General features: G+C 48.0%; 1 protein-coding gene, 1 long non-coding RNA gene and 1 pseudogene across 8 annotated transcripts in view; 2 read left to right on the plus strand and 1 right to left on the minus strand.

Moving 5' to 3' along the window:
• The window catches only part of SCUBE3 (signal peptide, CUB domain and EGF like domain containing 3), a 35581-nt gene extending 22604 nt beyond the window's left edge, over positions 1-12977 (plus strand). For 4 of the 6 annotated variants that reach the window (XM_081520102.1, XM_081520099.1, XM_081520096.1 and 1 more), the window contains 16 exons: positions 2114-2230; positions 4079-4201; positions 4708-4824; positions 5316-5441; positions 5720-5836; positions 5973-6077; positions 6367-6483; positions 6795-6953; positions 7196-7411; positions 7750-7911; positions 8119-8286; positions 8795-8956; positions 9376-9573; positions 10002-10154; positions 10266-10345; positions 12014-12977. In XM_081520102.1, coding sequence (XP_081376228.1) covers positions 2114-2230; positions 4079-4201; positions 4708-4824; positions 5316-5441; positions 5720-5836; positions 5973-6077; positions 6367-6483; positions 6795-6953; positions 7196-7411; positions 7750-7911; positions 8119-8286; positions 8795-8956; positions 9376-9573; positions 10002-10154; positions 10266-10345; positions 12014-12163 — 2270 coding nt within the window. In that variant the 3' untranslated portion in view covers positions 12164-12977. The remainder of the gene's footprint in view (positions 1-2113; positions 2231-4078; positions 4202-4707; positions 4825-5315; positions 5442-5719; positions 5837-5972; positions 6078-6366; positions 6484-6794; positions 6954-7195; positions 7412-7749; positions 7912-8118; positions 8287-8794; positions 8957-9375; positions 9574-10001; positions 10155-10265; positions 10346-12013) is intronic. The other 2 variants (XM_081520100.1, XM_081520098.1) reach the window with 1 other exon arrangement.
• Positions 435-24009, minus strand: LOC145517516 (uncharacterized). 2 transcript variants are annotated; one of them, XR_014062094.1, is made up of 4 exons: positions 23800-24008; positions 14257-14373; positions 12877-12920; positions 435-2222 (listed from the first exon to the last, which is right to left on the minus strand). It is a non-coding gene; the product is annotated as an uncharacterized LOC145517516 (long non-coding RNA). The 2 variants fall into 2 exon arrangements; XR_014062093.1 differs by lacking the exon at positions 435-2222 and adding an exon at positions 8676-10319 and having other exon boundaries at positions 23800-24009.
• Positions 19947-20439, plus strand: LOC145517515 (developmental pluripotency-associated protein 3 pseudogene; annotated as a pseudogene).
• Positions 24010-24037: the final 28 nt, after the last annotated feature.

Here is a 24037-nt window from a genome sequence, read left to right on the forward strand (position 1 = left end):
TCCACCTTCTAACACCTCCCCACTTCACAACTATCTGCCCCATCCCTCCTTCTACACAGCTGAAGACCGCGCCAGCTCCACATAGCCAGCATGCCCGCTGTGCCACCCGAGATCAGGGTGGGATAGGGTTAGGTGCCTTCCCCCCCGTAGGGTCTCCTTCTTGGGTTCTTACCTGTTTAGCTCACAGTCCCCGCACCCCTCATCATTCTCCCCCACCATAACGGTTAAGTGCACAACATTTGAGTTCAGACAGACCTGAGCGTGAGTCCTGGCTCTGCCACCTTCTAAGTGTGCCTCCTTAAGCAGCTACTTTGCACTGTGCTCCTCGGTTTACTCTTCCATAAAAGAGGGAGAACGAGAGTCCTCTCTTAGTGTTCCTGTGATAATGGAGATAGCGCGCTACAGCATCTACTAAGTGCCTGACACAGAATAAGCACAGGTTAAACCATGATTTTAATACACGACCCGAAGAGCAAAGGTTTGAGGCAGCCAGAGAGGCCACTCTGGAGAGCTGTGTCCTGGGGTGGTGGGCAGGTTTGCCCAGCTTCGTGGTCCAGCCTGGGATGATCCTGTGCCGGCTCTACTGCTCCTCACCGAGGACGCCCCAGAATTGATTAGACTTGGTGCAGGATCTCTGTTCCCCTCTCCCTGTTCCAGGGCTCAGAGGGCTTCTTACGCTAAGAACACTCTTGTGGGGGTAGCTGGACTCGGAACCTGAAGTCAGGGCTCCCTCCCAGGTTCCTCCCATGGTCTTGGAAACCTAAGGACACTGAGGTGGGAGTGGCACACAGGAGATCGCACTGTGGCTGCTCCCAAACCTGGGCATCTGAGGGACCAGGGCACGGCCGGGGACCCACAGGTAGAGTTGGGCTTTTTCTGGAGCCCTTGCTTTGCTCTTTTCCTCAGTGACATGGGTTGGGCCTGAGTTTCAGGAGTTGGAGAATCAAGACGACAGCGCTCTCCAGTGCTTTTCTCACCCAGTTCTCTTGACTCTGAGACCCTCTCTCCTCTCTTCCATGGCAGCAGCCTCAGGGTTCTCTCTCTCTGATGGGAGAACTCTAAGCCCCCAGAGGACGGCGCACACCTCCCTCACAGTCCCTGAGAGAACTCTAAGCCCCCAGAGGATGGTGCGCGCCTCCCTCACAGCCCCTGGGTCAGGGCCTTGCGTTTTTTGAGCTGATGTTTTTTTTTTCCGGAGCTCATCTCACTCTCCTGAGCTACCTATTTTTCTCCTGCTCTGAATTCAGAAAATAGGGAGTGTGGCCCATCTATATTCCCCCCAACTCCAACCTGTCAGCAAAGGGAAAGCTTCAGTCAAGAGGAGAGCAACAGAAGAGAGGCTCTGAGGTTCTCCAACTCTCTCCCCTACTTTCTTATGTCCTTCCTTCCCCTCTGGATTCTTCTCCTTTTGCCCCTTCCCCTTGCCTAGACAGTATCTCCCCATTAGGAAAGTAAAATAACAACAGAACAGCCAGCTTATCTCTATCTGGAACTAAGAGGACTAGGGAGGAGTTGGAGGTAGCCAGGAAGGGGCTGGGGAATGATGGAGTAGGAGCTGTCTCCTCTGGGATCTTTCTTAAGATAGCTGAGCAGAGAGGAAGGGGAAGATGAATTGATGGTCATCTCTCAGCTGTCTTAGGAATCACCAAGCTCACTCTTCTCAAGATTGTCTGTCCCACTGTGACCTCACCCGCCAACGAGACAGTCAGGGAAAGAGGAGGGAACTCCTGTTGCCCCTTCTTGTTTGTTCCCTGGCAGTGAGAACCACCCTTACTTAGCTTTCCCTCCCTGCACCCTCCCCTCTCTACCTCCTCCACCCCCTCAGCACATTCCTGCCTGACAGCTCTGGCTTGTACCTGCCTCACTGCTGTCCACCTTGTTTCAATCAAGTAGGGGGCAGGGAAGTGGACTGCTTGGCTGCACTTGTGAGGGGCTGGGGGCTGGGAGTGATGGGAGGAAGGGGGCTGGGAGCCTCCACTTGATGCTCCTTGTAAAGCACAGGGATGCAGCCAGGGCCTCCTCTTGGGCCTCTGTGCACCCTTCTCTGCCCTCTCCTCTGGGACTCCTCCACGCTGATAGCTAGATGACCATCCCCCACCTCCCTCCTAAACAGAGACCTGTGCTGTCAACAACGGGGGCTGTGACAGCAAGTGCCACGATGCAGCGACGGGAGTCCACTGCAGCTGCCCCGTGGGCTTCATGCTGCAGCCAGACAGGAAGACCTGCAAAGGTAAGGGTTTTCAGAGGACAGGAGCGTAAAGATAAGGAGCTGAGACTGTGACCAGAGATGGGACCTCCTCAACCCCCAGAAGTTATCCTGACTCTAAAGAACTGAGGCTGTGACGAAGGCTTGTCTCCTGTCCGCCTTCCCCATCTCTGTCCAAGGGGCACAAAAGTCCAGCCAGTTCCTTGGTGCCCCTGCCCCGCTTTGTTTTCCTTACTCTCATTCCTGTTCTCCCTGCGGGTCCCTAACCCTCTTGGTTAATGAACACGCCATTCACATTTGTTCCTGGGTCTAGAAGGGTGTTTGCCCTGATTATGTATGCACAAGGTCACAGGTGTGTTCCTGCTTAGCCCACAGTCCCCAGACCTTCCCCATGGAAAGGCTCTCCTGGTCAGAGGGAGATTAGGGGAGCAGTTGGGAGCACTGACGTTAGAGCCTGGCTCCCTAGGTTCAGATTTCAGCTCGGCCTCTTATTAGCTCCGTGATCCTGGGCTAGTTACTTAGTATCTCTGTGCCTCAGTGTCACCACAGTAAAGGTGCAGTGCCTCACAGAAATGTTACAAGGATTAAATGAGTTACGTATAAACTATATGTAAAGGCTTAGAACAGTGCCTGGCAAATAGTAAACACTGTGTTAGCTACTATTATGACAGAATTTCCCACACTGTCCATTCTGTTTCCCTCTCCTTTTAATTAGCCTGGTTTAGGGGAAAAGTGGAATGGGGGAAGAAAATGGGAGGGCAGCCATACTGAAAATAAGGATTCATCAGCTCTGTGTCCCTCAGTCACAAGCTGGGGGGCCTGGAGGAAGGCCTGGGCTTGCTCTTTGTGTCTTTCGGCCCAACAGCTGGCAAACAGACCAGGGAGGAGGTTGGGCCGGGCTGGGGTGGGGGCGTATGTGGCTGGGGCAGCAGGTCAGACAGCCAGAGTTGAGAAGTTTGCTGCTAGGAAGGACTGCTGACAGGTATGCTGAGAGTAAAGTGGAAGACTGCCCTCTCTGCCCCCTCCCTCAAGTCAGGGTGAGTAGCCTGGGTCCTGTCTGCCACCAGCTTGGGGAACTTGACCTCAGGAAGGAAGCCACTCACGCGCCCCCTCCTTCCCGTCCCTTCCTAGTGCTGAAAGCTGCCTCGGGCCTGAGTCTCTCCAGACCTCCCCAGTCCAGCCCCCTGCCTGGCCCCCACCCTTCCCCCAGCAGCTCCCCAGCCTCACTGGCCTTCCTGGAGGTCCTCCCTGCCTGGCCTCTCTTCCAGCTCCTCCCCTCTAACACGCTGCCCCTTTGGGTCTCCACCTCTTTGCCGCCCCCACCCCCGAAGGCTCTTATGGCAGGCAGGGGTTGGGGAGAGTGAAGGAATAAACCCTGTCCACCAGCTTTTTTGGAGAGGGGCCATCAGTGGCAGTGGAGAAGGAAATGGCAACTCACTCCAGTACTCTTGCCTAGAAAATCCCATGGATGGAGGAGCCTGGCAGGCTACAGTTCATGGGGTCGCAAAGAGTCGGACACGACTGAGAGACTTCACTTCACTTCACTTCATCAGTGGCAGAATGAGGAGCAGAGACTAGCCCTGTAGGTCAGATGCCCACCTACTTCTAGGCCACTCCCTGAGGGTCTGACACTGGTTCCCATCTCTCCCGTTCTAAGAGGACTCAGATCCAAGAAACAAGGTGTTACTAATGGCCACAAATATCCTGAAGAGGGAAGAAGCAGAGATGGAGAGAAAAAAAAGAGTCGGCAGAGGCAGACCCAGGGCTCTGCTTGATGTTCCCTGTCTCTGTGAGGGAGGGACAGATCTTGTCTCCTTATCTGTCCCCAGCCTTCAGTATTACCTTTGGTTCTATTTTGTCCTGTTTCCCCAGACATAGATGAGTGCCGCTTGAACAACGGGGGCTGTGACCACATTTGCCGCAACACAGTGGGCAGCTTCGAATGCAGCTGCAAGAAGGGCTATAAGCTTCTCATCAACGAGAGGAACTGCCAGGGTGAGCAGACCTGGGCCAAGGGAAAAGCCTCTGGAGAGTTTCTTAGGGTAGGAGAGCTTCACAGAGGCCAGAGGGCCAGAGTCTGAGAAGCTCAAAGGACACTGTGGGGAGTCTCCATAGGCAGTGTCGTGCTGTGAACTAGCAAAAGTGCTCCTTCCTCTTGGCAAACCAGCCCTTCTGGGGTACACGGCTCAAGAAGGAGGGAGGGGTGGATTTCACCCCAGTTCACATCCTTAGCAGGATCCGACCAGCCTAACCACACATGGCGGCCCTAATCCACAGGCACAGATCTCAAAGTTCCCGACTTCAAAGACTCCAAATGGAGGGGCTTAGGGGGGTGGGTAGGCATTGCTGAGTCACTGATCTTAGGGCTGGGCCAGAGGTAGGAACTCTTCAGTTTGAGGCAGAGAGCCAAGGCCCCTCCCTGGGTCCTTCACCTGAGCAAGGAGTCACAGGGTCAAGTGCCCCCAAGACAGATGCAGTGGCTTGAAACCTTGCTCTTTCAGATATAGATGAGTGTTCCTTTGATCGGACCTGTGACCACATCTGTGTGAACACGCCAGGGAGCTTCCAGTGTCTCTGCCGCCATGGCTACCTTCTGTATGGCGTCACCCACTGTGGGGGTAAGCCGGCACCTTTGACGCTCAGCCCCCTTCCCTCCTCGCCTTTCAGCTGAACAAGCCCGTGAGGTGGCTTGTGTCTGTGGGCCGTCCCACCCCCTTTCCTCATGATGGATGTGCCATGTCTACATCCATCATGAGGAGAGGGGAGAAATGAAGACCGTTGAGACATTGGGGTAGCGGGGAACAGTATCCTGTTTCCAAAATTTCTGTCTCCCATCCTCATCACTGCCCCTTGACGCCCATCCTTAGCCCCCAGATTACAACTCCTCTGCTAGGTAGGCATGGAAAGCTTTAAAAAGTTTGTTAGCTTGGCCCCTTCTCAATCCTTTTGACTGAGAACAGAGACAAGGGAAGGGGGTCCTAGGTTTGAACTCTTCTCAGACCGGGAATCATCTTAGGGTACCTGGAACCAAAGGCCCCCCACTCACTGCCCACGTCCTGGCTCCTGCTCCCCCCATTGTTTGTCTGTGTCTCCCGCCTCCTTCCCCCAGATGTGGATGAGTGCAGCATCAACCGGGGAGGCTGCCGCTTTGGCTGCATCAACACTCCTGGCAGCTACCAGTGTACCTGCCCAGGAGGCCAGGGCCGGCTGCACTGGAACGGGAAAGACTGCACAGGTGGGCGGCGCCCTCTGCTGGCTGAAGCTTGAGCTGCAGTTTCAGGGTAGGGGGTCGCTGGGGTCCTGGCAAACGTGGAGTTAGGGTATGAAGGAGTAGGGGATGGAGAATGTAGCCGTTTGAGACATGAAGTTCCTGGTAAATAACTCCTTCGTCCATTTCCATGTACAACTGCAATTCTGTACGTAGCTCATTCTCTTCCTCAAATTACACACCAGACTATAGAGCGGGTAGGAGAGGAAGAGCCTCTCTTCCTCAGGCTTCTCTCCCCTTCCTAGAGCCAGTGAAGTGTCAGGGTAGTCCTGGTGCCTCAAAAGCCATGCTCAGCTGCAACCGGTCTGGGAAGAAGGACACCTGTGCCCTGACCTGCCCGTCCCGGGCCCGGTTTTTGCCAGGTACATAGAGGAGGTTGCTGGAGGGCTGGCAGGGAGGAAGGCTGGCTGTTGAGGCAGCTCCTCTGCTCCCCTTGGATTCCTCCAGCCAGTGAGGGGCAGGGGGCAGGTCAGAGCTGTGACAGCCCCCTTCTCCCAGAGTCTGAGAATGGCTTCACCGTGAGCTGTGGCATCCCCAGCCCCAGGGCTGCTCCAGCCCGAGCTAGCCATGCAGGGAACGGCACGAACTCCAACCACTGCCATGGTGAGCACCAGCCCAGATGCCTTGTTTCATGCTACTCTCTGGCTTATTAACCCCAATTTCCCTTCCTTATTAATCCTCCTGGCCTTACTTTTTCCTGGATCCCCTTCTTTACTCTGTATTTGTCCAGCCCTGCTGCCTTGCTCCCTCTGCCCTTGACATCTGATGCTCTTGGCTTTCGTAACCCCTCTCCTCCAGCCAAGACCCTGGCCCCAGCTTCCCAATACCCTCTATAGCAGCCCCCACCCTCACGGGGCCCCCAGGCTGTGCTGAGCTTCTGCCATCCCTCTAGAGGCTGCAGTGCTGACGGTTAAACAGCGGGCTTCCTTCAAGATCAAAGACGCCAAGTGCCATTTGCACCTGCGAAACAAAGGCAAAACGGAAGAGACCAGCAGAATCATGGGGCCAGGTGTGAACTGGGGACCCCACTCCAATGGGCTATCTGGCCACCAAACCCTTCCCACCCCTTAACTCCTCAGCTTAGTGAGAGCTCCAAAAACCCACTGACACCCTGAATTCTGGACAGAGCAGGGGAAGAAGTGGTTGCAGGCACAGGGTCCAAGGAAGTCCTAGGATATTCCCCACAACTACTATCCTAGACTAAAAGGACAGTCAAAGATCTAGTGAGATCTGTCTGGGTTGGGATGGAAAAATGAAAGCCAGGAATGAGTACACTGTCTCCAGGGGGTGCCCCTAAGGTTGACAAGGCCTCTTCCCTAGGTGGTGCCCCCTGCTCTGACTGCCAGGTCACCTTCATCCACCTCAAATGTGACTCCTCTCGGAAGGGCAAGGGCCGGCGGGCCCGGACCCCTCCAGGCAAGGAAGTCACTCGGCTCACTCTGGAACTGGAGGCAGAAGTCAGAGCCGAAGAGACCACAGGTGGGACTGGGGACACCGTTGGGAGGAGGATGGAAAGGGGAAGGCAAAGATGGGCAAACAGCAGGTCTCAGCAGCAAAGGGAAAGGGCAGAGCCTGTCAAAGGCAGACCCCGCCTAAAGCTAAGCCAAGGACCCGGTCCCTCTCCCCACACCCTTCCTAGCTCCTCGCTTTGCTACCTCGCCCTCCTGCTCACAACCACTCTCTTCTCTTTCTTCTCTAACCATAACACCATCCATCACCAGCTGGCTGTGGGCTGCCCTGCCTCCGACAGCGGATGGAACGGCGGCTAAAAGGGTCCCTGAAGATGCTCAGAAAGTCCATCAACCAGGACCGCTTCCTACTGCGCCTGGCAGGCCTCGATTATGAGTTGGCCCACAAGCCAGGCCCAGTAGCTGGGGAGCGAGCTGAACCAGTGGAGGCCTGTAGGCCTGGGCAGCACCGCTCTGGGGCCAAGTGTGGTAAGGGAGCTTGCTGGGGAGCAGGGGAATAGGGAAGGCTCAGCTTGGGTCTGGTTCAGAGCAGGACACTTTACATCTCTCAAGGTGTGAGGCAGCCAAGACCTTCCTGCCCATCATCCTCCCCACCTTGGTCCCAGACTGAAATCTAGAGGGCCATCATGTGGAGCTACCAACCCTTCTGCACATGGCTTTGGCCCCTGAACCTCCCCAGCGGGATCCTGTCTGTTCCCAGACCAAGAGATTCTCCTTGAATCTGGGGGAGAGGGAAGGGGAGCCCCAGACCTGGGTGGTGGGAAATAGGTGGGGGTGGGTGGCTAGCGCGGCCGACTCTCCCTCAGTCAGCTGCCCGCAGGGAACGTATTACCACGGCCAGACGGAGCAGTGTGTGCCATGCCCAGCGGGCACCTTCCAGGAGAGAGAAGGGCAGCTCTCCTGCGACCTTTGCCCTGGGAGTGATGCCCACGGGCCTCTTGGAGCCACCAACGTCACCACATGTGCAGGTGCCAGGGGAACAAACAATACATAGTGGGGTAGGGTGGGCACTGGGATGCCCATGGGCATGGGACTTCCCAAGGGCAGGCCCAGGCTCCAGGCCACTCTCCTAGTCCACATCCTATTTGTGTGTGCCTCTGACCCCTGAGACTGGGTGGCCCTATGGGGATAACCAGGACCACCCCCATCAGAGTTGGGCCCTTGGTTCATTGCAGGTCAGTGCTCACCTGGCCAACACTCTGTAGATGGGTTCAAGCCCTGCCAGCCGTGTCCACGTGGCACCTACCAACCTGAAGCAGGACGGACCCTGTGCTTCCCATGTGGTGGCGGCCTCACCACCAAGCATGAGGGAGCCATCTCCTTCCAAGATTGTGACACCAAAGGTGAGTGGGCTACTTACCCTGGTAGGATCCCCAGCCCCAACTACCTCCAAAACTCTCTCCAGGTCCCCAGAGTAGACCCAAGTATGTTGCCCTACCATCTTCCCCAAACCACTAAAGGCCCAGCTGCATGACCAACCCCGCCATCCTACTCACAGGACCCATCCTGACTCTCAACCAGTCCCAAGCCTGGGAACGGGGGAATAAGTAACAGTTCCACTTAACCCTCTGCTCTGGCAAAGTGGTGTCACATTCCCCTCAAAACTACAAATGAGTTTCTATATAGGTGCATGGCTGTGCTCATTGCCTGAAAGAACAGGACTGACACTGAAACCAGCTGCTCTGTCTAGTTTGTTTTCTTCTGGGCTTAAATTCTGGCATGACTAGGGATGGTTGGGACTCCAGAAGGAACTCTGGTGTCTTTTGTTTATTCTCTATGATGAACGTGTCCCTGCCCCAGAATTCCTGCTTGCCTGCCATCTTAACCCCTGCTCCTCCCCCCTGCCTGCAGTCCAGTGCTCCCCTGGGCACTACTACAACACCAGCATCCACCGCTGTATCCGCTGTGCCATGGGCTCCTATCAGCCTGACTTCCGTCAGAACTTCTGCACCCGCTGTCCAGGAAACACAAGCACTGACTTTGATGGCTCCACCAGTGTGACCCAGTGCAAGAGTATGTGGCAGGCCAGGCTGTGGAAAATGGGGTGGAGAGGCCTGGGAGCAGTGGGCGTGGGAAGAAGTGGGAGGTGGGCAGGGTAGTGAACCAGCAGGGAGCAGGGCTGGGGGTGGATAGGCAGGCAAGTCCCAGCCTCCCTCTCTCCCCAGCCCACCCACGCTCAAGGCCTGCTGTTGGGCTGGGCCCTGAAGCGCCCTCTCCCTGGAGGGGAAGGAGACAGGTAGTAGGGAGGTATGGACAGGTAAAGTGAGGTAAGAAGGTACTAAAAGGGCAGGAAGGAAGGGGAACCCAGAACTTGGAGGAGATGATGAACTCCATGTGTCTGACTTCCACTTCAGAACTCTTCAATTTCCCCAACCTGTTTATCCACTGACTTCCCTTCTCTTTCTTGCTTTGTCCACTGGGCTTGGCTACAGATCGCCAGTGTGGTGGGGAGCTGGGTGAGTTCACTGGCTATATCGAGTCCCCCAACTACCCAGGCAACTACCCAGCTGGTGTGGAGTGCGTCTGGAACATCAACCCCCCACCCAAGCGCAAGATTCTTATCGTGGTACCCGAGATCTTCCTGCCATCTGAGGACGAGTGTGGGGACGTCCTCGTCATGAGAAAGAACTGTGGGTGGCTGCAGAGCTGGGCCAGGGAAGGGCAATCCATATCTGGTTGGCGGGGGAGAGAGAGAAAATTGGTGGTGGAAGAATTGGGGCAATGATGAGTAAGGCCTTGGGAGCAAAGGAAAACAGCAATGAATGCTACACGTCCAGTGAAGGGCAGAGCTAAGAAAGCCAGCTTTGGGAGTAGAATTCCAATAGTGTTATATGTGTTACTTTCCTATTTTTACAGTTCCATTCATTTAAATGTTAAATTTTTCACACTTTGTGAGTGCCTGGATGTCAAAGAATAGGCTGTGAGAAAAGATATGTGTATGGAGGGGGCTAGGGGAGCTACACATACGAGGGAGGGCCTCTGTCAGCCTGAGTCCTCACTCTAGGAGGACTTGGGGAGCTTGCCCTGCTCTCTCCTGACCTGCTGCTTACCTTCCCAGCCTCCCCATCCTCCATTACCACCTATGAGACTTGCCAGACCTACGAGCGCCCCATCGCCTTCACAGCCCGCTCCAGGAAGCTCTGGATCAACTTCAAGACAAGTGAAGCCAACAGTGCCCGTGGCTTCCAGATCCCCTATGTTACCTATGATGGTGAGCAAAGGCAGGAGAGCCAGGGAGGTGGGTGAGGAAGGGGAGGTTCCAGGGTTTCAAAGGGAGGAAGAAGAGTTCTTACTCAGCCCCTCCCCTTCATGGACTTTGCAGAGGACTATGAGCAGCTGGTAGAAGACATTGTTCGAGATGGCCGGCTCTATGCATCTGAAAACCACCAGGAAATTTTAAAGGCAAGTGAATATTAACAATAATGACAGCCAGTGTTTAAAGAGCATGTAACAATGGGCAGGCAATATGCTAAGTGCTTACTTGAATATTCTCTTTGATATACACAACAGGTCTATGGAGTAGGTACTTTCATCATTCCTAATAAAAAGCCTTTCATCTTTACCAGTGAGAAAGCTGAGGCACAGAGAATTAGAGAACGTGCCCCAGTGGTAAAGCTGGAATTTGAGCCCAAACCCATATGACTGCAGTGTCAGCCATACTATCTTACACTCTGGGGGAAGAGAAAGGGAAGATGAGGAGATGAAATGTCCTCTGCCTCTTCCACCAAGAAATATATGGAAAATGAGGTTTAGAAAGATGATTTGGGGATTTCCCTGGCAGGGAGCTCCCTCCTCAGTTCCCAGAGAAAAACAGTGCTCCTGTACAGCGCTTCTCAGGGTTAATTCAGTATAGACCTCTTTTAAAGGAAAAGAAATGTTTCCAACATTGAAGGGTGGTCTGGATACTCAGGTCCATGGATCCCAGTTTGAGAATATCTTACTGAAGAAACTATAGTCCTAGTCACAGTATTATCCTTCATAAACTATCAATGCAAAAATGTTATGATAAATAAAATAATTTTTTATTATTATCAAAATGAGATACAATGACAAAAATTTCCTAGAACTGGCTGACTGCAAAGAATATCTCAGCGATGCTTCTCAAACATTTTTAGAGCATCTGAATCCTTAGTTCAAATGTGCTGTGAACTCCAATGCATAAAGTAGAGGTAACATTTTGATTAAAGTGGAGATGAGAGGCTGGAAGCTCCACCTCCTGTTTTAAAATGTGAAGAACACTAGCTCAAAAGCCAGAAGAGCTGAGTCCTAATGCACAGTGCTTGGCACCCAGTAGGCTCTCCACACATCATATTGCTATTTCAGACAGGGTGGTCAGGAAAGGCCTCTGAGAAGAGACCTGAATGAGGTAAAAGGCTACCTATTAGAAGATCAAGAGAGGATCATTCCAAACTCAGGAGCATGGGAACCACACAGCGTGCTCAAGAACCTTGACACCAGTGTGGCTCAGCAGAGCAAGGAAGAATCAAGGGGGGATATGGGAAAGACAATAGGGCACAGATCACATCCCATCGATGGGGCATACAAGGGATTCAGCTTTGCTGAGTCATAAAGAAACCAGAGAAGTGTTTAGAATAGAAAAAGGACATGATCTAATTAAAAACCAAAAGTCATCCTGCTGCTGCTGGGGGTAGGGAGGGAGAACAGTCTGTAAAAGGACAAAAGTAGGTGGAAGCACAGAGACCAGTTAGGAGGCCAATGCCAAATGAGATGATGGTCTTGGACAAAGGGTGGTAGCTGTGGAGATAGTGAGAAGTGGTCGGACCCCGGATATATTTTAAACATAGAATCAACAGGTTTTGCTGTGGTTGTGAGTAAGAGAGAGGAATCAAGGATGGCTCCGAAGACTGAGACTAAGCAGTGGAAGGATGGAGCTGCCACTGACTTGAGTTGTAGAATTCTGAGGAGCAACAGATGGTGGGATGGGATCCAGAGTTCACTTCTGGATATGCCTATTAGGCATCAAGAGGGGCTGCTGCTGGGTGGAGGCCAGTGGTCCTCCTTCCCACCACTGACACTGATGCTGATATTGCCACTTGCCATCCTCTGCAGGACAAGAAGCTCATTAAGGCCTTCTTCGAGGTGTTGGCCCACCCCCAGAACTACTTCAAGTACACAGAGAAGCACAAGGAGATGCTGCCAAAATCCTTCATCAAGCTGCTCCGCTCCAAAGTTTCCAGCTTCCTGAGGCCCTACAAATAGTGCCCCTAGGCCCAAGACCCAGGTTTTGAAGCCCCCAGACTTTTTAGCCTTCAGAGCCAGCAGCCCCCACCCTCAGATGAGGGACTCCTTCTGATCTCTCTTTTTGGAGAGGAAAAAAAATCTCCATATAGACTAAGCGCTCTCCCTTTCTGGTCCTCTTGCTTCCTTTCCTTGTCTCCTTTGGCCTCGCTCCTTCTCTTTACTTTCTCACTTCCTACATGCTCCTGAAAAAGCCATTCAGTGCTGGCTCTGTTCTCCCGAGGGGTGGAGGGATGGTATCCCGCTCCCCTCCCTAGCCACACTGCCCATTTCACCAGCCCACATCCTCGGCCCTGTCAGCTTGGAAGGGTGCTTGAGCCCCAGGGAGGAAGTGGGTCTACTAGGGGAGGGAGAGGAGGGGCTTCTGCTGTTAGAGGTTGTGCCTTGCTAGTCAGGAGCCAAAATGTCCCCTGACTGTGCCCCCACAGGGATATTCTAAGAGCCCAGGGTTCTGCCAAAGAAGCCTTTGACTTACAGGCTTAATGCCAGCACTCGTCCTCTGGGACACCTGGTTTGAGCCCTGAACCGCCCACACAGCCCACTTTCCTGTCTATGTGCAGCTCCTCTCCTTCTTGGCCCGTGCCTGCCTGGGGTCCAGTCCATGAGGGCTTACAAACGGCCCACACCACTGGCTAGTGGACACCAACTGAATGAAGAAGAGCAGCAGGAATTACCATGTTGAATATGCCGCTGTTGCTCCCTGAGACAAAGACTCTCTCTGCAGGACAGAAACCAAGTTTTCAAGCATCGCCCAAAAAAGAAAACAAAAAGAAAATGTGTCCTTTAAAGGACTAGACTACAGAACAATTGGAAGCCAGCCTCAAACACTAATCCCTTTTCTTACTTGTCTTCCCTGGCCCAGCCGTCCCCTTACTCCCACCTGAGTGCTCCCTGGGGGAGCCCTACTCCCCATGCTAAGTGTTGCCCTTAAAGAAACATGACTGCTGACCAAAAGCCAGTCTGGGCCTTGCCCCCAGCGTTGTCTTCCCCCTGCAGTCCTGGATGGCTTGTGGGCTCCACCAAAGAGGACCCCGCTCTGTAGCCAGCCCAGAGCCACCTACCTCTGGCCCCAGGCCATGGGCAGCAAGAGGAATGTGTGCACTTGGCGAGCCTTCTGCCCACCTTGTCCACATCTGATAAGTGCAATCATTTTGAGTCTTTCTATGTTGACTAGAGGGAGGGGTTTTTGTTTTCTGGTCTTGGTTTTTGTTTTTGTTTCTTTCTCCTCTATTAGAACAACCCTATTTATAGCTGCCCAAGAGAGAAGAGTGTATGTTTGGAGTGGAAGAAAAAAGGTTTTGAATCTCATGAGCCTTGAGTGCTGGAGCATCTGATCTGTCTTTACTCTGCCAGCAGAGCCACCTGACGTGTAGGACAGTAACTATGGGGACTTGGTGGAGCAGTAGGAGAGGGACCTGTGTTTGCTAAGCCAATCCCACCATCCCTATGCCTCCATGGATTCAGCATGGACCTCAAGACTGTAGAGGCCGATGGAATTGGTTAGTGATCCTCCACCCCAAGTAGGGAAAACCTCCATCTTTTCCCTGCTTTCATCCAGTTTTCCCCTGATGTGCACATGGAAGAGGACCAGGACAAACCCCCTGGGGATAGGCTGACTCAGGGCCCTGAGGCCAGAGACAAGGCTGTGGGAGCCAAGAATAGGACACTTATCCAGGCATGGAGTTGTTTGCCTGACCTTGGCCATTTTGCCTACCCGTTTGCCATTTCCTCTTGGAGCTGACTTCAAGCCTAGCTTCCTCAACTACTGCTTTTCAAAAGGAAGAAGAATCAAGTCCATGCCCAAGTCCAGATCCTTCACACACTCCACCTTCAGTCACTGCTGCCTGTAAAATTATTTTCCATTTGCTCCTTCTAGTTCCCCCAAAGCTGTACCCCTATTCAATCAAAAGCTAACAGTTGACTCCTAGGGCTCACTTCTAATGACTATCTCAAGCTATTGTTCCTCAAAGAGGCTCAACAGTAAATAAGGAACCAGCACGAACTCCCCTTTGCCCCACCCCCACTCCCGCCCCAAGTCAGTAGCATTCACCAACCTTAGGCAGTAGGTAACCAATGTCACAGCTAGATCCACTGACATCCATTAGCCAACACCATGGCCTGGGGGTGGAGTATCTGGCTGCCTTTGTTTCTCTGGGCCAAAGACGGCTCTGCTGTAGAGATACAAAATGGTTTCTTCCAAGCAGATAAATGGTCAGTTAGTAGAAGGATCCACACTTTGCAGGAAATGCCATGAAAATTGCTTTAACCAACTTTGACCATCCTTATTCTCCACCGGAAGCTAGGATAACTTTCTGATTCCTCTCTCCCTACCATTTTGCATCTCTCTCAAAGCCAGAGAGCTTCCCAATGCATGCCTTCAGGGCCTGGCTCCTTACTCTCCTTTCCTTTCCTGTCACCCCATACACAGAAACACACTTCCTCTAACCATTTATTTCACGGTTTCTGGGGCTTACAAATGATTTCCACAGTAGGGAAAGTACAGACCACCAAGCTTCTTAACTAATGTCAAGACAGATCCTGGAGACCAGATGAAGACCTACTAATGTCCACCAAATTTGATTTATAATTTAGGTTGTTCAAGTTGGGAGTTAAGAATCCAGGCAAAGTTGTTTCTGTAGGCCCAGGGGCATTAAACTAAGAGTTAGTAGACTGAGGGACTCTCTAGGCCTTTACAGGTCAGAAAAAGAGGTTTTTATCAGTGTAGGGAAGTAGGAAGATGGTATAAATGGAAACCCATCATGAACAAGCCAAGAGGTATTTGTAAGTATTATATGTATTGACCCTACATAACTGAGGCCTCATTTATCTTAGTACAAAACCTGTCCTGATTTGAGTCTTGGAATGGGAAGCCATTCCTGCAAGGGCTCCAAGCACCAAGTGATGCATATCAGAAAGGCACTTATGATTTCAGCAACATGGCAATCTCTTTTTACTTCTCTTCCTCCATCTTTTTGTATTACTGGGCCAGGCCCACTCCCAAAACCTAGAGGAACAAAGTCAGGAGAAAACTTACCAGAGCCTGGACTTGAACTGCCCTGTCCCAGGCCAACAAATTCCCAGAGGCTGACATCAAGCTGTGACTGCTCTGACTCCCTCAGGACTGGATTAGTTTGAGGTGTTGGAGGCTCAGATTCATTGCTGAAAGTTCAGTAATATAGCCCTGGTCTTTACCCCAAATGAAAGTTTTCGTATCTGAGAAGTTCTCTCCATACGCATGTTTGAGGTGACTGGAGATTAGGGGCCATATCTCAAAACGTCAGAAAACATAGAGTGCTGAAACTTCTGTATTTGCTGCTTAACCTCAATATAACAGGCTCAAACTAGACAAAGGGAGGCAAAGTATAACTGACCATAAGCAGAAAATAATGTTAACCTGCTTGGCTTCTTTCTTAAGCATTGTAAGAGAAAAGTGGAAGCAAACAACACAAGGATATCCTTAAATTTGACTTGTCTCAGAGGTAGCATAGTCTGTCCTTGGGCCATTATTTGGACTAGGAATCCTCTACCAAAATACATGATAACAGGAACTAGAACCCCCAGTTCTGTTAGTAGCTTATCTAGACAACTCAGATTATAACCGTTTAGACAAACCGAAAACATTCTTCTGTGTGAGCTGAACTTAAGTTTCAGAAAATAATCATTACCATGTGGGAGGCTTTTTTTTTTTAATGCAGAAGAAATCTCAAAGTATTTGTATTTATATCTACCTTCCACTGCTGCCGATATAGTAAGCATCTCCTACACAACAAAAAATGATGCAGTTCATAGAGTATTTTGCACTTGGGGAAAAAAATGTATCTGAACTTGTAAAAAGAAATGTTTGGATTTTGTATTGTCCTTTTTATAATTATTATTAAAATACTAAATGAAACTCCTCAGCCTGGCATCTTTTCCTGTCTCAATACCCTCAATACCCTTTCCTGTCTCTCTTTACCCAGAGCTGAAAAAAGCTTTGAGGAGAAAACGTGTCTTCTGGCTTTCAGACAGGACTTACCCCAATTTTTCATTTATCCTTCTTATTCATAATGATTTTAGAATCTGAAAAGGCGTGTCTGTTTTAAAAAGCAGTATTGAGAATTATCCTGAGTGCAAGAAATTTGGAGTATCATTGCTCGTTCACAGTACAGTCCGCAAAATCTAACCATAAGACTTCCCTGGCTGTCCAGTGGTTACAGCTTCACCTTCCAATGGAGGCGGTGCAGGTTCCATCCCTTAGCTCCCACATGCCTCAGAGCCAAAAACCCAAAAGGTAAAACAAAAGCAATATTGTAACAAATTCAATAAAGACTTTAAAAATGGTCCACATTAAAAACAACAACAACAAAAATGTAACCATGGGTTCACCTTCCTAGTTTAGATGTCCCATCTCTAGCAAAGTACCAACACAGAGTCACCAAGGTTTTCTTTTTATGCAGGACACTCTTGGTCACAAACAATATTCTGAAATACAGATCATTCAGCCACTACCAACATTAGTACGTAGGTGTTGGGAAAGTAATCTCTAATCTCTTAAAAATGAACAGTCTCAATTTCTAGGTTCAGAGATGATTGTTGCAATTATATAATTCCATGACGTGAAATTTTATTGGATTTAACAGTTCTGTGATATAGCCATTTAAGAGGAACAAGAAAAAATCAACCTGATCAAAAACTATGCATCTAAAAAAAACACACATCTATAAAGCACATGGGTGTCTTCTATTCCACAGTTACTGAGCTCCTATTATGTGTCTATCATCGAGTATTAGGCTATTATAGCTGGATAATAATAGCCATCCTCAAGATCTGCATTCCTCATGTAAGACTGATTACAACTGACCTTTCCACATGGATCTGCCACCAGGAGAGAGAATCCAGTCTACTTGGTGATTATGAGTATAAATTAATTCAAAGGCATTCTATTTCATACGTTAACTTCCTGTAAGTTTGAGTCACACCTTTGTGTCGACTGACAAAAATCACATTTTTAGAATTGCGAAGCTGAGGACCATATCCAGGATCATAGTGAATGACTACACCAACTTGGGGTCATCTTCTCTGACTTCTTTCCTAACCCTCTTCTATTCCAAACACACCAAGCCTACTCCTCCTGTCTAGGACACTTGCAATTATGTCCTAGAATAATGTATAGTCAGGACCAGTGGAGTATGGACCTGTCTATATCAAGCAATCTTTAAAGTGAGGCACATGAAGACTTTCCAAGGAAATCTTCCTAAAGTATGTAAAGACTTTCCAAAGGATACCTGAGCAAGGAAATCAATCTGAGGACAGTTTTAAGCAAAAACACTCCAGTTCCTCAACTTCTGTAAGAGCTCTTCCCTAAAACTAATCTGTTTGAGAGCCAGCCAGCATATACATATTCATGCTATCTCCATTCCATCTCCACTTTCACCATAGTCCTTGTCTTACTTTACAAAAGAAAGGTGTTTCCCTCACCTACACTGAATCTTGATGCATGGCCCAGAGTGTAAAAACCTGGGGAGTAGAAGGAGTTGTTTTTTCCCTTCATAACAAAATATTCCCATTGCAATCAGTACTCTTATTTCATCTTAGAAAATGTTTTCTACCACCTGCTAACAAAAAAATGAAATTGTTAGCTGCTCAAACCATTATTTCCTACCAAAACCCATTTTTTTATTAAATACATAAGTTTGATCATGAAGTGTAACAAAATTATTGGAGTTCTTTCTTTCTTCTGTTACATTATTCTTTCATTGTTCCCAAAAGCCAAACATGATAGTTCAACACAAGTAGATACCTGTATTTGCCAAGGGACTAACTAACACACCTTCTATCCTACTTTTCATTTAATAAATTAACTAATAGATTTAGCTATACATTTTATGGCATTATTACAAATTATACAATGAGAAAAAGTACCATCTTGGTTTTATAGTTTTTATATTGATATTAGATCTATACAATTTTAATCATGACTGACTTTTAATAACCTATTTTATAAGCTACAGTTAATAATTTATTTCCTGGTGATTTTATAATATTCTTTAAAATGAGTATTAATTATTTATTTAAATTGAAGAATTAAGTCAGACCTTTTCCTAACAGAAAGTAAGTCTGATTTGAAATGAAGACTGGCTTTGCTGATTCTACAAATGGTAGGTATTTTCCATATGGATATGAATCTGCACTTCAATATTTTAATAAAATGATGCTGAAAGCATGTAATGATAAAAGAATTTTACTGGTGAATTCTTCTCTCACCACAGCGTGTCAGCCTGGACTTTTATTCCTCTTTCTCAGCTCTATAGTTCTTCTGGAAAAGGTCAGTTTTCATTCCAATCCCTAAGAAAGGCAATGCCAAAGAATGCTCAAACTACCGCACAATTGCACTCATCTCACATGCTAGTAAAGTAACGCTCAAAATTCTCCAAGCCAGGCTTCTGCAATACGTGAACCGTGAACTTCCAGATGTTCAAGCTGGTTTTAGAAAAGGCAGAGGAACCAGAGATCAAATTGCCAACATCCGCTGGATCATCGAAAAAGCAAGAGAGTTCCAGAAAAACATCTATTTCTGCTTTATTGACTACGCCAAAGCCTTTGACTGTGTGGATCACAATAAACTGTGGAAAATTCTGAAAGAGATGGGAATACCAGACCACCTAACCTGCCTCTTAAGAAATTTGTATGCAGGTCAGGAAGCAACAGTTAGAACTGGACATGGAACAACAGACTGGTTCCAAATAGGAAAAGGAGTATGTCAAGGCTGTATATTGTCACCCTGCTTAGTTAACTTATATGCAGAGTACATCATGAGAAACGCTGGAGGAAGCACAAGCTGGAATCAAGATTGCTGGGAGAAATATCAATAACCTCAGATATGCAGATGACACCACCCTTATGGCAGAAAGTGAAGAAGAACTAAAGAGGCTCTTGATGAAAGTCAAAGAGGAGAGTGAAAAAGTTGGCTTAAAGCTCAACATTCAGAAAACAAAGATCATGGCATCCAATCCCGTCACTTCATGGCAAATAGATGGGGAAACTGGAAACAGTGTCAGACTTTATTTTTGGGGGGCTCCAAAATCACTGCAGATGGTGACTGCAGCCATGAAATTAAAAGACGCTTACTCCTTGCAAGAAAAGTTACAACCAACCTAGATAGCATATTAAAAAGCAGAGACATTACTTTGCCAACAAAGGTCCATCTAGTCAAGGCTATGGTTTTTCCAGTGGTCATGTATGGATGTGAGAGTTGGACTATAAAGAAAGCTGAGCACCGAAGAATTGATGCTTTTGAACTGTGGTGTTGGAGAAGACTCTTGAGAGTTTCTTGGACTGCAAGGAGATCCAGCCAGTCCATCCTAAAGGAAATGAGTCCTGAATGTTCATTGGAAGGACTGATGTTGAAGCTGAAACTGCAATACTTTGGCCACCTGATGCAAAGAGCTGACTCATTTGAAAAAACCCTGATGCTGGGAAAGATTGAAGGCGAAAGGAGAAGGGGACGACAGAGGATGAGATGGTTAGATGGCATCACCGACTCAATGGACATGAGTTTGAGTAAACTCCGGGAGCTGGTGATAGACAGGGAGGCCAGGCGTGCTGCAGTCCATGGGGTCGCAAAGAGTTGGACACGACTGAGCGACTGAACTGAACTGAACTGATAGTTCTTCTAGCTTACTTGGTAGCAGTTTGAGCCTAAAGCATCACCTTCCACTGGAACCCAAAGATCTAGGAGGAGCTTCAAACTGTGACTAGACTCCCAATGGATTCATCTGAGGATAACCCAACCTGGACCCTGGAGTATCTTAAAATGTTGATGGATGAAGCTTCCCAAGCAATGCCAGTTGCTTCTTAACTCTCTGAAATGTTAACAAAGAACCTCAGTAACTTGACTCTCAATCCTAGTATCAAACTGTCATATCTACCAGAAGATCCACCTCAACCGATTGGGAAGTTTCCTGGTGAGAAAAAAACCCAGTAAGAGGAGAGGCATGAGGACACTGTTGAGTGAGCAGAGATACAGGATCCAAAGGTTGACTGAATCTCTTAGACTTCACTATGGCAAAGGAGTTCCTCGGTCTGACTCCCAAAGAGAGCTACAGCAGGAGGAGGACATTGAGACTGGATCAAGAGTGCAAAGATGTCAATGTACCTGTAGTTACTGCTGGTTTAAGAGAGATCCTTCCGAGGATAATTATGAGAATTATTACAACACAACATACAGTAATTATGCCACGGAGTTGAATGAGTCATAAACCTTATTCCTGTATTATTTTTTCTTGCTGGTAATTTTAGGATCATTATGAAGCAGCTTGGAAAAGACTGTGTACCAGTGTTTTGATAACCTATATTATAAGTTGGCCTTTTTTTCTTGCATTTCTTTCTACCTTAATATGGTTAACTTCTGAGGAATCTATGTAGCTTATATTTGAAATGATTTGAATGTACTTTAGCTCCACTTTGATTTGACACAAAGAAATACTAATAGGTCTCAGGTAATGCCTGTTTCATAAGCCTGAAGTTCACTGTAAGATAAAACTCAGTATCAAGAATTTGAAACAAATTAACTTGTGGAAGGAACATAAAGAAAACATTGGTTGGCTTGGCCAGAGCATTGTTAGCATGTTGAATTGTAATAAAAATTTTTGATATGCTGTTTCAATTTTCAGTAGTGAATAAATGTGTTTATAGAGGATCTTAATAAAACTTGAGAATTATTTGAATATCTTAAAAAAAAAGAATTTTATCAAAAAAATTGCATTGACAAAGAAGTATTAAAATCAGTATCTGATTAACTAGCTATCTCTGAGTGAAAAGATGACATAATTATTTTGATAAGACTGAAATCGATACTCAAATGACTAACAAATCCTTTTGCAAGATCAGTGGTTTCCAATACTTTTAATTAAATAAAATTTTTAATAAAATTAAAGGAGGAGTCTATTTGGTAATGGGGCACTTATGAGGAACTGTGATTGTCGGCATGTAATTTAGAAGTAGTTCAAAGACTTCAGGGATATAATTTTAACAGTCTCTTCCTTTCCCAATGTGAACATTCCTCAACATTTATATCTATAAAAATAAAAAACAGGTAGAGAATTGTTGGGCTTCCCTGGTGGCACAGCACTAAGGAATCCACTTGCCAATGCAGGGGACACAAGAGACATGAGTTCAATACTTGGGTCAGGATGATACCCTGGAGTAGAAAATGGCAATCTACTACAGTATTCTTGCCTGGAAAATTCCATGGACAGAGGAGCCTAGCGGGCTATATAGTCCATTGGTTCTCAAAGAGTTGGACATGACTGAGCACACACAGAGAATTGTTGTTATTGCACCTTATCTCCTTCCACCATTAGGTAATATTAGTCCAGAAATACCTGAACTAATTGAGGAGAAACACCATACTTCTCATTAAGAGACACATTTTTAATAAAAATTGTACTTTTTTCAGTTTCACAAGTTATAAAAATGTGTAATATATTTATGTTACTTAATAAATTGTGTACTAACAATTTGATTCACAAGAAGCTTTACAACAAAGCCTATGGTCATAAGCAACAAACATATACTCAATTTTGTTGTAAAGAAGGTTAACAGTGATCAATAAAAGACTTTAAAGCATACAAATATACTAATTAGGATAAATTTCTAAGGGAAGCGAATTAGGAGTTCAATAAGAAAAGGAACCATATAAAATTTAAATAAATTGTAAATAAAGGGAACTATATAAAATTTCTGTTAAAGAAGAACTTGTTCATATATTATTAAATGGATGCTGGTGGGCATCAAATATTTAGGGTATTTGGAGTCCACTAGATACATTTAAAAATGATATAATGGTTTTAGTTTAAAACATCAAAATTTGCAGTAAGTCAGAAATTATATCCTCTACAAGTATTTATATGACGGAAAATTTAGGTGTCAACTTAGGAGATACATAGTTCTTTAAAATTCTTTTATGGAGTCCATTTTAAAAAATGTCTGAAGACCACCAGCCTATACAGTATATTGTGGAGATGGGGTTCAACGGTACAACAGAAGCTGCTAGAAATGATCTTCGATCCTGCATTCCAAATTATATTCCTCCCCAGTTCTCCTGAGTACCTGAAATTACCCATCATCAGAATCTTAATACTTCAACTTCAGACACTGGTTTCCCACAGTTTTTGTTGTGTAAGAGGAGAGGTGATTACCAATCAGATTAGGATCTGCAAGGAATATGAGAAAGGATAGATGTATTTTTTATTATGGAAACAGGTGGTGGGGGTACAAATTAGGACACCTGAGTATTAGTCTCTGCTCTATGTCTATCCAGAAGTTTATGCTACAGGACAAGGTACTACATTCTCTATCTAGGTATTAGTAACTTGTCAAACTTCCACCAAAAAAGAACAGAGAGTGGGCACCTTAAAGGTCAGGCTGCTTATTTCTGTACCAGGGGGTATAGAAAGGATTGGGGCTTCCCAGGTGGTGCTAGTGGTAAAGAATCCGCCTGCCAGTGCAGGAGATAAGAGACGGGTGTTCGATCCTTGGGTCAGAAGATCCCCTGGAGGAGGGCACAGCCACCCAATCTAGTACTCTTGTCTGGAGAATCCCATGGACAGAGGAGCCTGGCTGGCTCCTCTGACCCCCATAGGGTCGCAAAGAATCAGATACCAGTGAAGCAACTGAGCACACAGCACATAGAAAGGATTAATTATTAACCACAAGAATAGGCATCAGTTGTCACTCACTGCCCCCCTAAGCTGAGAACTTGGTGAGAACTATAGCCCCAGTTCCACCTCTGGAACTGTGGTGCCCAAACTAGTAAGACAGAGAATAGAAAATGTCTAAAACTGAAAGGGGGGCTTTGTGGTTAAGCTTTGTATGGACAAGAGAGGAAAGGAATCACCCATGCCTCCTATGGCATCTTTAGCTATCACAGACCCCAAACATGGTACTTTGTAAATGTTTCTAGTTTATTGGAATCCTCCCTTCAAAAAAAATTTTTAAGTTAAATTTTTGAGGGGGAGAGGGGAGAGAGGAGACAAAAGGAAGGAGTTAAAGTCTAAAAGGACAGAGTGGGTAAAGCTTCTCACCTCATTCCTCCAGTCACCCAATTCCTCTTCTAAGAGGCAACCTTTACCAGTTCCTCATCTAACTTCTCTCTTTTATTTATTTTTTACCAAAAGCTCACTCTTTTTTACTTTGTCTGAAAATTCTCCAATCATAGTCCCTCCTGGTGAGAGGGGGAAACCGTAAAAGGGCCTGGCTTTGTTCACCTCGAAACGAACCTACGAGGGTCAGTAGCAGCTGGTTTTGAGACTGGGGGTGGGACTGACGGGGGAATGAGAGTGAGAACCCGAGAGGACCGTCAGGGCTCACTCCCTAAACAGGCGAGTCCCTCACGGCTCCTCGACGTCGTCCTTTTCAATAAGGTGCTAGTAATACCTGCAGTTGCTTCCTTCAGGGGGTGGGTGGAAGATCGCAGGCAGTACGTGCGGACTGCGCACAGCAAAGCGCCTCAGGACCCTAAAGCCGTAGGAGGCCGCCTGGCGGCTCTGTGCCCTGAGGAGAGGCACGGCTTCCCTCACAATCTGCCCCTCCGACCCTCCCCGGCACCAGGAGCGCACCTTCTCGCCCGCAGGCGGCCGACGAGACGGCGCAGAGCCCGCGGGGCGTCGGACTCCTCCCCGCGCCCGCCTCAGGCCTCAGGTGGACCGAGTCCCCTCCTCAGGAACAGGTGGCGGGTCCTTATTGCTATAGAGACGACCCGGCTAGAGAGCCGCGCCCAGGCCCTGACCGGGGCGTCGTGACGTCATCACGCCCTCCCTGGGCGCTCAGCCTGGCGGGCGGTGCGTCACCAGGGTC

Source organism: Giraffa tippelskirchi, chromosome 8 (genome assembly GCF_054371585.1).
Source record: "Giraffa tippelskirchi isolate mGirTip1 chromosome 8, T2T-mGirTip1v1.2.pri, whole genome shotgun sequence".
Classification (NCBI taxonomy): Eukaryota; Metazoa; Chordata; class Mammalia; order Artiodactyla; family Giraffidae; genus Giraffa; species Giraffa tippelskirchi.